Source organism: Dendrobates tinctorius, unplaced genomic scaffold (assembly GCF_039654945.1).
Source record: "Dendrobates tinctorius isolate UK_male_01 unplaced genomic scaffold, ASM3965494v1 ptg000369l, whole genome shotgun sequence".
Lineage (NCBI taxonomy): Eukaryota > Metazoa > Chordata > Amphibia > Anura > Dendrobatidae > Dendrobates > Dendrobates tinctorius.
Window position 1 is genome coordinate 720,192 of NW_027362035.1, and position 15,481 is coordinate 735,672.

The 15,481-nt window shown below is 47.4% G+C and overlaps 1 protein-coding gene across 1 annotated transcript in view; it reads right to left on the reverse strand.

Moving 5' to 3' along the window:
- The window catches only part of DCHS1 (dachsous cadherin-related 1), a 168,941-nt gene that overhangs the window by 127,145 nt on the left and 26,315 nt on the right, over positions 1 to 15,481 (reverse strand). Inside the window, exon 2 of the mRNA XM_073562898.1 lies at positions 4,180 to 5,931. Coding sequence (XP_073418999.1) covers positions 4,180 to 5,892 — 1,713 coding nt within the window. The 5' untranslated portion in view covers positions 5,893 to 5,931. The remainder of the gene's footprint in view (positions 1 to 4,179; positions 5,932 to 15,481) is intronic.

Genomic DNA, 15,481 nt, shown 5'->3' on the forward strand with positions numbered 1-15,481 from the left:
CTTCTTCACTTTCTTTCAACTGACATCCCCACTATCATCCTGGGTGACTTCAACATCCCCACTGATACCCTTCAGTCAGCAGCCCCCAAACTCCTGTCCCTTACTTCATCCTTTGGACTTACTCAGCGGTCCTACTCAGCCACCCACACAGACGGACACACATTAGACCTGGCCTTCACCCGCCTCTGCTCTCTAACTTCACCACCTCCCCTCTCCCTCTATGTGACCACCATCTACTCACTTTCTCATCCCTGTCCTCCTCACCTGTCACCCATGTCCAGCAACATGCACACCTCCGCAGAAACTTTGCACACCTAGACACCCATGCGCTCTGACTCTATTCTACCACTGGCATCCATATCCTCACTCCATGACACAGACAGTGCCACCGCTTTCTACAATGCCACTCTCGCATCAGCTATTGACACGGTCGCCCCTCTCGTTCCTGGCAGAATACGACGTACCAACAGACAACCCTGGCACAATAACACCACTAAACATCTCCAGCAAGTGTCCAGGGTTGCAGAGCGGCGTTGGAAGAAAACAAATTTGCAAGGCGACTTCACTGCATTCAAACAGGCAACACTCGCTTTCAAATCAGCTCTCACCTCTGCTAAACAGGCCTACTTCACAACCCTCGTATCTTCCCTATCTTACAACCCCCAGTTATTCAAACTTTTAACTCCCTCCTCCGCCCACCACTGCCCCCTCCAACCTCCCTCATCTCTGCTGAGGACTTTGCCACACACTTCAAAAATAAGATCAACCAAAAAGGCAAGTCTTCATCACTCAACCACCACAACCCCTTTGTATACCAGACCAATGCCTAAACCCCATAACCTCACTCTCCAACATCACTGAAGGGGAGCTTAATTGTGTCCCCACCAAATTGCACCTCACAACCTGTGCACTCGACCCTAACCCATTCCACCTCCTTTCCGCCCCCATCACTCCACTGAGACTGCCCTGACCAAAATTACTAATGACCTACTTACAGCCAAAGCTAACGGACAATACTCTATACTCATCCTTCTAGATATGTCCTCTGCTTTTGACACAGTTGACCACTGCCTTCTACTACAGATCCTCTCCTCCTTTGGCATCAAAGACCTTGCCCTATCCTGGATCTCCTCATACCTTTCCAACCGCACATTCAGCGTCTCCCACTCCCACATTACCTCCTCATCTCACCCTCTCGATGTTGGAGTCCCCCAAGGCTCTGTTCTAGGACCACTACTCTTCTCAAGCTATACACTTGGCCTGGGGCAACCCATAAAGTCCCACGGATTACAGTACCACCTTTATGATGATGACACTCAGTTCTACCTCTCTGGCCCAGACGTCACCTCTCTGCTGTCCAGAATCCGGGCGTGTCCATCAGCCATATACTCCTTTTCCTCTCGCTTCCTCAAACTCAGTGTGGACAAATCTGAACTCATCATCTTTCCATGATCTCACAGATCTTCCTTACCTATCACAATTATCGACATCACGCTTTCCCCTGTACCAGAAGTCCGCTGCCTCGGAGTAACCCTTGACTCTGCCCTGTCCTTCAAACCATACATCCAAGTTCTCGCCACCTCCTGTCACCTAAAGCTCAAAAATATCTCCAGAATCCGTCCTTTCCTCAACCCTCACTCTACTAAAATGCTTGTGCATGCCCTCATCATCTCCCACCTCGACTACTGCAACATCCTTTTCTGTGGCCTCCTGCTAACACCCTCTCACCTTTCCAGTCCATTCTTAACTCTGCTGCTAATTCATCTCTCTCCTCGCTACTCCTCAGCTTCTCCCCTCTGCAAATCTCTTCACTGGTTCCCATTCCCTCAACGAATCCAGTTCAAATTACTAATACTGACCTACAAGGCCATCTATATGTCTCCCCCATATGTTTAATTAATCTTTAATTAATCTTTATTTTTATATAGAGCTAACATATTCTGCAGCGCTTTACAGTTTGCACACATTTTGAACACTGTCCCCTATGGGGCTCACAATCTAATTTCCCTATCAGTATGTCTTTGGAGTGTGGGAGGAAACCGGAGTGCCCGGAGGAAACCCACGCAAACACGGGGAGAACATACAAACTCCTTGCAGATGTTGTCCTTGGTGGGATTCGAACCCAGGACTCCAGCGCTGCAAGGCTGCAGCGCTAACCACTGAGCCACCGTGCTGCCCCATACCCGATACTTTCCCTCATGTAATCTCCGGTCCTCCCAAGACCTCCTTCTCTCCTCCACACTTATTCGCTCCTCACCCAACCGCCTCCAAGACTTCTCCTGAATATCCCCCATCCTCTGGAATTCTTTGCCCCAACACGTCCGATTATCAACCACATTCGGATTCTTCAGAAGGAACATGAAAACGCACTTCTTCAGGAAAGCCTACAGCCTGCAATGATCCCCGCTGCCTCCTCACCACTACTGGAGCTACCGCCTCAACCAACACCGAAGCTGCTGCAACCCCCCAACCTACTGTCTCCTTCCCCACCATCCTATAGAATGTAAGCCCGAAAGGGCAGGTTCCTCTCCCCTCTGTATCAGTCTGTGAGTTTTAGTTTGTTTTCTCTAAGTGATACAGTATCTGTAATTTGTATGTTACCCCTTCTCATGTACAGCACCATGGAATCAATGCTGCTATAGAAATAAATAATAATAATTCCCATGTGTGTGGTAGTGCTTTGGTATGCCTGTGTGTGAGATAGGCCTTCGGTATGCCTAGTATGTGGTAGTCCTTTGGTATGCCTACTATGTGGTAGTCCTTTAGTATGCCTAGTATGTGGTAGTCCTTTAGTATGCCTAGTATGTGATAATTCTTCAGTATGCAGGAGAAGAGGGAAAAATTTAGCTTCTGATCCAGGTATATACAAAATGAATTCCTTTATTGCAAAAATTTAAAAGTATTTCACAAGAAGATGAGCAATTGCACATCAACAATCTAAGGTGTGAGGTGGGGACTTGGGTGTCTCATCACCAGACGCAATTTGAGCGCTAACTTCACTCTTAGACTTCGTTTGAAAAAAAAGGATATAATGGATATAGAGCGAGTACAAAGGAGGGCAACAAAATTAATAAAGGGGATGGGGGAACTACAATACCCAGAGAGATTAGTAAAATTAGGATTATTTAGTCTAGAAAAAAGACGACTGAGGGGCAATCTAATAACCATGTATAAGTATATAAGGGGACAACACAAATATCTCTCCGAGGATCTGTTTATACCAAGGAAGGTGACGGTCACAAGGGGGCATTCTCTGCGTCTGGAGGAGAGAAGGTTTCTCCACCAACATAGAAGAGGATTCTTTACTGTTGGGGCAGTAAGAATCTGGAATTCCCTGCCTGAGGAGGTGGTGATGGCGAACTCAGTCGAAGGGTTCAAGAGAGGCCTGGATGTCTTCCTGGAGCGTAACAATATTGTATCTTACAGTGATTGTTAGGTTCTTTAGAAGGACGGAGATCTGGGGATTTATTCTTATGGAATAGAGGCTGAACTGGATGGACAAATGTCTTTTTTTGGCCTTGATAACTATGTTACTGTGTTGCTACAGTAACTATGTATGTATGGAATCCTTCTGCATAGAAAGGTGTATGGTGGTTCTTTGATATGCCCATGTGTGTGGTAGTCTCTCGGTAAGCCCAGTTGTATGATAGTCCTTCGGTCTTGCTTTGTGTGTGGTTGTCCTTTGGTAGGCCTATGTGTGCTGGCTCTGCATCAAACCCATGTATCCTGGTGCCCATGTAATGTATACACAAGATTGGTGGAGAGTAGAGATGAGCAACTTTGCCTTTTTTAGGGTAGAGTCGGGTTTCACGAACGAAATCGTCCGACTATCGGGAAAAGTCGAAGGTCCGACTGAAACACGAAACCCAATGCAAGTCAATGGGGAAGCAAAGTCGGCAGGAAGTGGAGGACAGTAAACACACCTACATGTCGGACCGCTTTTTTAAAGTGCGCAAAATCTCTCTCTCTCCCACCGGACGCTGCCCATGTCATCTCGTTGCCGTCAAAGTACGTCCTTGCTCAGTGGCTGAAAAAAGTCACGTGCAAGCATTCTGGGAAACACGACTTTAGCGAAAGTCGGCGACTTTTGAATTTGACCAACTCGTTTCGCTCAACTCTAGTGGAGAGATCAACCGTTATGTTTGACAGTATATTGTAGAATCAGAAAATGTTTCTCACCTTTAGGAAGCAGGTGCCCCGTGGAGAGCCCTCACTCAGCGTGGCATTATAAATTGCACTGGCGAAGACAGGATGATTATCATTAACATCCAGCAGCTGGACCCTGACAATAGCGGTGGAGGTCAGTGGTGGCACGCCACGGTCTGAAGCCACTACTGTCATTTGTGGCTGTGGGTCTTTTTCATAATCCAGTGGGGCAGCTGTGGTGATGACCCCGGTCTCGGGATGGATATTGAACCATGGTGTGTCCAGAAGACTGTATCTAATCTCTCCATTCACACCTTGATCTTTATCCCGAGCTGTGACCTGGAGAAGGAAGCTCCCAGGATGGACGGCCTCTGGTACGCTGTGGCTGTATTGTTGACGGTCAAAGACTGGAGGGTTATCATTTATATCCGTTACTTCAAGAACAAATGAGGACTCTGCTCTTAATGGAGGAGTTCCCGAATCTGTAGCCAGAACCCTCAGTCGATAAGAATCTCGCTCCTCACGGTCTAGTAATTTGTCCACACAAATGAGGTAGATGATGCTATCTTTTGTGGTCAAAGCAAACTTTCCCTCCCCACCCTCCAGTGTCACATCCACGTCAGGGTGCTCGCCATAGTCCGGATCGGATACAGAGATTCGAGCCACATATTGGCCTGGTGTGGCCCCCTCTGACACTCTGGGGGCTCCATCCTCACTCAGAAAAATAATGGTCATGCTGGGCTGGTTGTCGTTAGAGTCTCGTACCTGTATAGAGACAAATGCTGTGCCAACCTCTGGCTGACTAGCTCCATCCTTTGCTTGCACAACCAGTTCATGAGCTTTCCGAGTCTCGTAATCCAATGGTTTACTAAGCTGGATAAGTCCGGAATGTGGATTGATAGTAAAGAAACCCTCTGGATCACTTTGCCTGCGATTGATCTCATAAGTGATGTCCCCATTGTGACCAAGATCGGCATCTGTGGCGTACACCTGAAGGACACTAGATCCTGGTAAAAGACTTTCTGAAATGAGAGCCTGATAGCGGCTTTGATTAAACGCTGGAGCATGGTCATTGATGTCCAGGATAGATATGTCCAATTTCATCTGAGAGCTACGACTTGGAGAGCCGCCATCATACGCCTCCAGAGTTAAAGAGTACGAAGAGCGATTCTCCCGGTCTAGATCGGCGTTGACTACCAATTCTACAGACAGCGTACCACTAGACGTATGGCGGGTTTCTAATCGGAATGCTTGCATGGGATCTCCCCTTTTGATAAGATAACCCTGAGTGCCCAATGCTCCGCTGTCCAAATCCATAGCTGGTTCTAGAGGGTAACTTGTCCCCCGGGGTGTGTGCTCTGGAATGCCAATCTGTACACGACCTTTAACAAATGTAGGAGTGTGGTCATTAATATCATCCACATGAATATCCACTTCCACAGTGACACCTTCTGGGGTGACTGCTATGAAGCTATATTGGTTCCTCTGTTCCCTGTCAAGGACTCGAGCAGTTTTAATTATCCCGGTGTGCTCATCTATCTCTAAATCACTGGTTACACCACTCCCTTCCTGTGCCGAAATAAAAAACATGTGCCCAGTGGAGTCTGGTGGAAGACCCGCACTGATGTCCCCAATGATGGTTCCGGCTGGCTGCTCTTCATCAATGTGGAGCTCCAAAGTCCCCAGAGAGGAATAGGATGGGGAACAAGCAATCAGAAGCAACAGGTAGACCCCGAGCGGCAGCATTCTTCCTTCCTCCAAGGCTGATGCTTACAGGTTTTCATTCTGCGGAGAAAAGATATAACAAGTTAAAAAATGACACAAATGCAACAAACAAGCCTTCGTGATGACATCCTCCTCTCATGGCCACATCAGAGTTGATGGACCTTCTCAATATTTCATGGCTCTATTGTTTGTACCTCACTCTGGTTGAAGTAGAGCCTTTACATACCAGATTCTGCGCCCCACGTATTGGGTGAGGCTGACCTGATGGTTCCTTTGGAGGTTGTACTCTTCGGGAGCCGCATTCCTCTGGAGGGCTGCATGGTCTTAGCTATATTGGGTTTGCAGCTGCTTTTTCTACATGTGTAAGGAAATGAAAATTCTATTTTTTGTCCTTGTCCTGATAGAATTACTTCCCTAATCTAGTAAACCATACTCCCCACACGTCACATCTGCCATATTAACCACTTCACACCAACAGGGAACGCAAAAGAAGTGGAGTCCATATGGGTCGAAATACATGGAGGGAAAAATAGTAACAAAATTCTCAATGGGGTCTGTTACACCCCCCAAATATAACAGAAATCATGGAGAGTCTACTACTAAGGCAGATAGATGAAGCTGCAACCCATAATGAGGTCATTGTTATGGGGGACTTTAACTACCCGGATATTAACTGGGAAACAGAGATCTGCGAAACCCATAAAGGCGACAGGTTTCTGCTAATAACCAAGAATAATTATCCTTCACAATTGGTGCAGAATCCGACCAGAGGAGCAGCACTTTACACCTAATACTATCTAACAGACCTGACAGAATAACAGATGTGCAGGAAATAGCGACCACAATATTGTACAGTGTCACTTGTGTTTCGCTCGGGGGACTTGTCAGGGAGTCACGAAAACACTGAACTTTAGGAAGGCAAAGTGTGACCAGCTTAGAGATGCCCTTAATCTGGTGACTGGGACAATGTCCTCAGAAATAAGAATACAGATAATAAATGGGAAATGTGTAAGAACATCCTAAATAGGCGCTGTAAGCGGTTTATACCTTGTGGGAATAAAAGGACAAGAAATAGGAAAAACCCAATGTGGCTAAACAAAGACGTAAGAGGGGAGATTACCAGTAACAAGAAAGCATTTACACCACTAAAGCAGGACGGCCCCGCTGAAGATCTAAAGACTATAGGGAGAAAAATTAATTATCTAAAAAACTAATCAAAGCTGCCAAAAAGGAAACAGAGAAGCACAAAGGAGAGTAACACTAATCCCAAGCTGTTCTTCACCTATATCAATAGTAACAGAATCATAAGTGACAGTGTAGGCCCCTTATAAAACTGTGAGGAAAGTATGGTTGTAGATGACGAGGAAAAAGCGAATATATTACACACCTTCTTCTCCACGGTATTCACGGTGGAAAATGAAATGCCAAGAGACAAAGAAAGCCCGATATTAAGGGTCACCAATCTAACCCAAGAAGAGGTGCAAATCCGGCTAAATAAGATAACAATAGATAAATCTCCGGGTCCGGATGGCATACACCCACGAGTACTAAGAGAACTAAGTCATGTAATAGACAAGCCATTATTTCTTATATTTAGAGACTCTATAGCGACGGGGTCTGTTCCACAGGACTGGCGCATAGCAAGTGTGGTACCAATATTCAAAAAGGCTCTAAAAGTGACCTGGAAATTATAGGCCAGTAAGTCTAACCTCTATTGTTGGTGAGATATGTGAAGTTTCTGAGGGATGTTATTCTGGAGGATCTCACAGAGAATAACTGTGTAACTCCATATCAGCATGGGTTTATGAGGAATCACTCCTGTCACACCAATAGTAACACAGTAACATACTTAGCAAGGCCGAAAAAAAAAGCCCCCTCTCCATCCAGCTCAGCCTATATTCCGTCACAATAAATCCCCAGATCTACGTCCTTCTAAAGAACCTAATCACTGTAAGATACAATATTGTTACACTCCAGGAAGACATCCAGGCCTCTCTTGAACCCCTCGACTGAGTTCACCATCACCACCTCCTCAGTCAAGGAATTGCAGATTCTCACTGCCCTAACAGTAAAGAATCCTCTTCTATGTTGGTGGAGAAACCTTCTCTCCTCCAGACGCAGAGAATGCCCCCTTGTGACTGTCACCTTCCTTGGTATAAACAGATCCTCAGAGAGATATTTGTATTGTCCCCTTATACACTTTTACATGGTTATTAGATCGCCCCTCAGTCGTCTTTTTTCTAGACTAAATCCTAATTTTGCTAATCTCTCTGGGTTTTGTAGTTCCCCCATTAATTTTTTTGCCCTCCTTTGTACTCGCTCTAGTTCCATTATATCCTTCCTGAGCCCCGGTGCCCAAAGCTGTACACAGTCCTCCATGTGCGTTCTAACCAGGGATTTGTACAGAGGCAGTATAATGCTCTCATCATGTGTATCCAGACTTCTTTTAATGCACCCCATGATCCTGTTTGACTTGGCAGCCGCTACCTGGCACTGGTGGCTCCAGGTAAGTTTATCATTAACTAGGATCCCCAAGTCCTTCTCCATGTCAGATTTACCCAGAGGTTTCCCGAACAGTGTGTAATGGTGATAGTGATTCCTTCTTCCCATGTGTATAACCTTACATTTATCAGTGTTAAACCGCATCTGCCACCTTTCGGCCCAAGTTTCCAACTTATCCAGATCCATCTGTAGCAGAATACTATCTTCTCTTTTATTGACTGCTTTACATAGTTTTGAATCATCTGCAAATATCGATATTTTACTGTATAAACCTTCTACTAATAGATCGTTAATAAATATGTTGAAGAGAAGAGGTCCCAACACCGACCCCTGCAGTCACAGCGACCCAGTGACACAGTGATTACAGCGACCTGGTCACAGCGACCCAGTTAGAGAATATACTATATATAACCCACCTCTGCTTTCCATCACTCAGCCAGTTACTTACCCATTTACACACATTTTCCCCCAGACCCAGCATTCTCATTTTGTGTACCAACCTCTTGTGTGGCACGGTATCAAACGCGTTGGGAAAATCAGGATATACCACGTCCAATGACTCACCTTGGTCCAGTCTATAGCTTACCTCTTCATAAAAACTGTTCAACTATATCAATAGTAAAAGAATCAACCCGGAGGCCATTTCGCTGTGGCACTCCTCAGTCTGGGAGATGTTTGCCATGTTCTGTCGCCTAGTGCTAACAAAGGAGATCCTCACTGATCAGGGGACTCCTTTTATGTCCAAGGTGACAAAGGAACTGTGCAAGGTTCTAAAAATAAAACAGTTGCGCACGTCGGTGTATCACCCCCAGACCGACAGGTTAGTCGAGCACTTCAACAAAACCCTAAAATCCATGTTGAAGAAGGTAGTCTCTAAGGATGGAAAGAATTGTTGCCCTACTTGAAATTCGCCATACGGAAGGTACCGCAGGATTCCACTGGATTTTCACTCTTTGAGCTACTGTATGGCAGGCACCCTAGGGGTCTGTTGGACGTAGCCAAACAGACGTGAGAGCAGGAACCTACACCCCATAAGAGTGTCACTGAGCACGTAGCCAACATGCAGGACTAAATCATAGCTGTCATGCCTATAGTAAAGGAGCATTTGCTGGATGTTCAGGCAGCGCAGAGCCGCGTGTATAACAAAAAGGCCGCAGTTCGCTTTTAACGTAGGAGATCGGGTGTTGGTTTTGGACCCTACTGCCAAAAGCAAGCTCATGGCCAAGTGGCAAGGGCCGTATGAAGTTCGGCAAAACGGGGCAAAGTAAACTACCGAGTATAGCAGCCGGGAAAAAGAAAGCCCAAACAGTTGTATCACGTGAATCTGTTGAAAGCATGGAAGGACTGGGTGTATGCCCCGACCTACCATCTGGGGACCCTCCGATATGGGCCCGGACGGAGGCAGAGGTAAAAATAGGAGACACCCTCTCGAAACAGCAGAGGCGAGAGATGCGGAAATTGATACAAGGGAATACTGATTTATTCTCGGGTCTACCCGGTCATACCTCTGTCATCCAGCATTACACTGTCACTGAGCCTCACATAAGGGTACGAATGAAACCGTACCGTGTGCCCGAGGCCCGCAGACCAGACATCGCGAGTGAGGTGAAACTGTCATGATCCCAAAGAAGGTTTTTGACCACCTGCACGCCAGGAGTTAATGTCTTGAGCCCAGTGCAAGCTTTGACCTGCACACCTGGGGTTAATTATTGTGGCCTCTTTGGTTCGGGGAGAGCTTCTTATAGCCCTGGGAAGCTCCAATCCGCGTCAGTTAGACTTTTGCCCTTGGCTGAGTGTGGTGACCCCTGTGTGCCTGTGCCTTGTGATTGTTTTCTAGCTTGCTTCTATGGTTCTGACCCGGTTCTGTCCCCCACTGTGAGTTGGTCTTTTGATTCTGTACTGTGTATCTGCTTCTCTGGTTTCTGACTGCTGCTACGTCCTGACTATCCGTTCTGTCTAATCCTTTGGTAATGTCGTGCTATCCCGTGCTTTGACCCTTGCCTGATCTGGTTTACGTCCCTGTCTATGCCCCTTGGTAACTTTGTCCCGTAGTTACCCTGCTAGGAGTTTTCCTTCAGCTCCTAGCTCTCTGGAGTTTAGGCCACGCCCCCTGCAGTCACGTGCTTCAGGTCCTGCTGGTCTGGAGCAAGCATCTTCACTGCTGCTGCCCCGCTCCACAGGTATCTTAGAGCACAGTTTTTTACTCAGGACATACGCACTGGCTCAGTGAGCAAGTGCAGTGCGTGTACCTGACATTATAACTGACCGTGAACTTTTTTTTTCCCCCTTCTGCAGCATGGACCCAATGCATGCCTTATCTGAGCAGGTGAAATGCTTAACTCAGTCGCTGCAGAAGCTAAATTTAGAATACCAAACTCTGGCCCAGTGCCAACGGCAGGTTGCGGACTCGATTCAGGGAGCACTTTCAGCAGGTGGGGACTAGAAATGTCATTTTAGTCCCACCCGAATCCCCGGTTAAGTTACCAGATACGTTTGCTGGTAACAAAAGTGAATTTAGAGCGTTTAAGGAGGGCTGTAAACTCTTTTTCTCCTTGAGACCCCGCTCCTCTGGGGATGAGAAACAGAGGGTGGGAGTGGTTATGTCCCTGCTTAGGGGGGCCCCACAAGCCTGGGCATTTTCTCTTTCCTCTTCTGGCCCGGAGAGAATGACTGGATTCATTTTTTGAGGCCTTAGGGCACATTTATGAGGAGCCGGAGAGAGTGCGTTTGGCTGAGGACAAGGTGATGAGTGTCTGCCAGGGGAAGCACTCGGCTGAGTGGTTCTCTTATGAATTTAGACGTTGGGCAGCTGAGGTTTCTTGGAGTGATGCCGCCCTTCGGGGTTTATTCCGTAGAGGCCTGTGTGAACGTCTGAAGGATGCCCTGGCAGTTCATCTTCCACTTGACTCCCTGGAGGATGCCATGACCCAAGCGGTTCGAATGGATCACAGACTGCGAGCAAGAGGCGTTATGCAACTCGAAACATCGTTATTCTCCAGTGGAGGTGAGACCTGGACTCCTCCTGTGGCTATGGAGGTGAGTGCTATCACCTGTGAGGAGAAGGAAAGATGCCGCCAGGAGAAGCAGTTGTGGTTCTATTGTGGGGAATCTGGACATTGGAAGGACCGCCCCTCCTGTCCGTCATCCTCCAAGGTGGCGGGAAACGACTAGGTCTGGGTAGAAGTCGAGTAGGCTACCCAGACCTTCAGGTACATTTTTCCTCACTTGCAAAAATTGTGCTTCAGGTGCAACTGGAACTTGGTGATGGTCCTGTTCAGACTACTGCCTTTGTTGACTGTGGTTCTGCTGTTAACCTGATTGATACCCGGATATTGACTTGTGGCAATTGACTCATCCCCTCTTACCCGTGACGGTATTTGTTTCAGATCTGAACTTTTTTCTCTGAAAGTGGGTCCCACTCATGTGGAAAAACTAAGTTGTCTTGTGTTAGATAACTTGCCTGTGGTACTGGTACTGTGGATGCCTTGGCTTCAATGCCATAATCCTATCATTGATTGGGTAACGGGGGAGATCACTCATTTAGGATGGAAGGATAAATGTTGTAACCTGGGACCTCTTGTTAACTCTTAAATCCGTATCTGTGTCGTCTGGAAGGTATTCCGGAGTACCTGAAGGATTTTGAAGAAGTGTTTTCCGAAAGCGAGGCTGAGATGCTGCCGCCACATAGACCCTACGATTGTGCCATTGATTTAGTGCCCGGAGCCAAGTTACCTAAGGCTCGGTTGTTCAATTTGTCTGGGCCAGAGAACATAGCTGAGAGTCTCCGCAAAGGGCATATCAGGCCTTCAGTTTCACCCGTGGCAGCAGGATTCTTCTTCGTGAAGAAGAAAGATGATGGTTTGCGGCCGTTCCTCGACTTTCGGGAACTTAACAAAATAACGGTTAGGAACACTTACCCGCTTCCCCTCATCCCAGACTTATGTAACCAGTTATCTGGGGCCCAATGGTTCTCCAGATTAGATCTCCGGGGGGCCTACAACCTGATAAGGGTTCGGGAAGGGGACAAGTGGAAAACGGCGTTCCTCACATCAGAGGGACTCTTTGAAAACCTGGTTGTGCCATTTGGGTTAACTAATGCCCCCGCTATTTTCCAGAACTTTATCAATGTTGTGTTTTCTGACCTCATAGGCCGTTTTGTTATCATTTATTTGTATGACATTTTGGTATATTCCCCGGACAGTCAGTCTCACTTGCAACATCTACGGACAGTTATCCAGAGACACAGGGAGAACCAATTGTTTGTTAAATTGGAAAAATGTTCATTTTCGTACAGGAACTGTCTTTTTTGGGGCCGATTGTGTCCTGTGAGGGGTTTCATATGGATCCTAAGAAGGTGCTGGCGATCACAGACTGGGTTCAGCCTCGTGATCTCAAGGGGCTCCAGCGCTTCTTAGGATTTGCCAACTATTACTGGAGATTCATTAAAGTTTTCTCACAAATGGTTAAACCACTCACGGATCTTACCCGGAAGGGGGCTGATGTAAAAAATTGGTCGGGACTCGTTAAAGAGTCCTTCTCAGCTCTTAAGAAATGTTTCATGTCCGCCCCGATGTTGGTTCAGCCAGACCCGTCCAAACCATTAATTGTGGAGGTGGATGCTTCTGAAATGGGGGTGGGGGCAGTGTTGTCCCAGGGTCCGGCCACCCTTACTAATCTCAAACCCTGTGCCTTCTTCTCCAAGAAGTTCTCTTCCGCCGAGAGAAACTATGATGTAGACAATAGAGAACTTCTTGCGGTCAAGCTGGAATTTGAAGAATGGAGGCACTTTTTGGAAGGGGCGGCTCACCCTATAACTGTTATCACGGATCACAAAAATTTGACATACCTTGAATCTGCTAAGAGGCTTACTCCTAGACAAGCCCGTTGGTCACTTTTTCATGATTTCAATTCTCCATTACTTTTCGACCGGGTCCAAATATGTTAAAGCGGATGCCCTGACCATAAGTTTTGACCCGGTGTCTCCCCTGAGCTGCCGTCCTCCATTCTTCGCCCGGGGTGGTAGTGGCGGGAGTCTCGTCAGAGTCGGAACAAGAAATTTTGAGGGCTCCGTTCCTAGCTCCGGCGGCCAGGCAATAAATTGTTTGTTACTGATTTATTGCAGCCTAGACTTTTGCAGGAGTTTCATGAGTCTAGGCTTAGTGCTCATCCCGGTATCATAGCCACTAGAGAGGCAGTAGCCAGGGTTTTTGGTGGCCTTCACTTGGGTCCGATGTCAAGAAATTTATTTCTGCTTGTGGAGTTTGTGCCCGTTCCAAAAGCTCGCATAACCGGCCGGCTGGGGAACTCATACCTTTACCCGTTCCTGAAAGGCCATGGACTCATCGCTCCATGAACTTTATTACCGGTCTTCCACCTTCCAGGGGCAATACCGTGATCTGGATGATGGTGGACAGGTTTTCGAAACAGGCCCATTTCATTCCCTTGGCTGCATTACCCTCAGAAACATTGTCACGGTTGTTTGTGCTGCATGTGCATGTGGTCCGATTGCATGGGGTACCCCTGAATGTTGTGACGGAGAGCGGTGTGCAGTTTGTGGCCAAATTTTGGAGGGCATTCTGTAAGAAATTGGGCATCTCATTCTCCTTCTCGTCGGCATATCAACCGGAGAGTAATGGTCAGATGGAAAGCACCAATCAATCCCTGGAAGAGATTCTCAGGTGTCTGACCTCCGTCAGACAGGAGGATTGGTGTGATGCGTTACCGTTGGCGGAGTTCGCTTTTAACAACCGGGTGAGTCAATCCACCAACATGTCTCCATTCATTATCAATTATGGGTTTAATCCTCAATTTGGGGAGTTTTCATGGTTGGATTCCGGTTGTCCAGGGGGGGAGGCATTCGTTCAACGGTTAAAAAACTTCTGGGCTGAAGTCCAGCATAATTTCTCTCGGGCCCAGGGGAGGTATAAATATTTCGCTGACAAAAAGAGAACCCTGGGACATGTTTCAGGTGGGGGAGAAGGTTTTGCTTTCCACACTTATCAACTTGAAAGTACCATCAGCTAAATTGGGACCAAAGTTCATTGGTCCGTACGAAATTGTGGAGATAGTCAACCCAGTGGAATATAGGTTGCGTCTCCCCGCCTCCTTAAAAATATCCAATGTGTTCCATAAATCTCTTTGAAACCCGTGGGGTCTGTCAAGGAGGATTCCGAGTCTGTTGTTCCTCCAGTGTTGGTGGAGGGTCACTTGGAGTATGAGGTCAGACATTTTGTGGACTCTCGGCGGGTGCGCCGCTCCTTGCAGTACCTGGTCCACTGGAAGGGATATGGACCGGAGGATCGCTCATGGGTCCCTGCTCACTCGGTAATTGTGGATCGCCTGGTTCGTGCTTTCCATGCCAAATACCAGGGGAAGCCTGGGGGTCCAGAGGCCCCCCCGTTGAGAGGGGGTACTGTCATGATCCCAATGCAGGTTTTTGACCTGCACGCCAGGGGTTAATGCTTTGAGCCCAGTGCAGGCTTTGACCTGCACACCTGGGGTTAATTATTGTGGCCTCTCTTTGGTTCGGGGAGAGCTTCTTATAGCCCTGGGAAACTCCAATCCCCGTCAGTTATACTTTTGCCCTTGGCCGAGTGTAGTGACCCCTGTGTGCCTGTGCCTTGTGCCTGTCTTCTAGCTTGCTGCTATGGTTCTGACCCGGTTCTGTCCCCTGTTTTGAGTTTGCCTACTGATTCTGTACCGTATATCTGTTTCTCTGGTTTCAGACTCCTTGGCTACGTCCTGACTATCCGTTCTGTCGTGCTATCTCGTGCTTTGACCCTGGCCTGATCTGCTTTATGTCCCTGCCTATCCCCTTGGAAACTTTGTCCCGTAGTTACCCTTCTTGAAGTTTTCTTTCAGCTCCTAGCTCTCTGGAGCTTAGGCCATGCCAGCAGTCACAAGCTTCAGGTCCTGTTTGTCTGAAGCACGCATCTTCACCGCTGCTGCCCCGCTCCATAGATATCTTTGAGCACAGTTTGTTTTACTCAGGACACGCGCACTGGCTCAGTGAGCAAGTGCAGTGCGGTGTTCTTGACATAAACAAATGCTCAAGCTGGGAGTCATTGAGGAATCCTGGAGTGACTGGGCTAGCCCGATTGTCCTAATC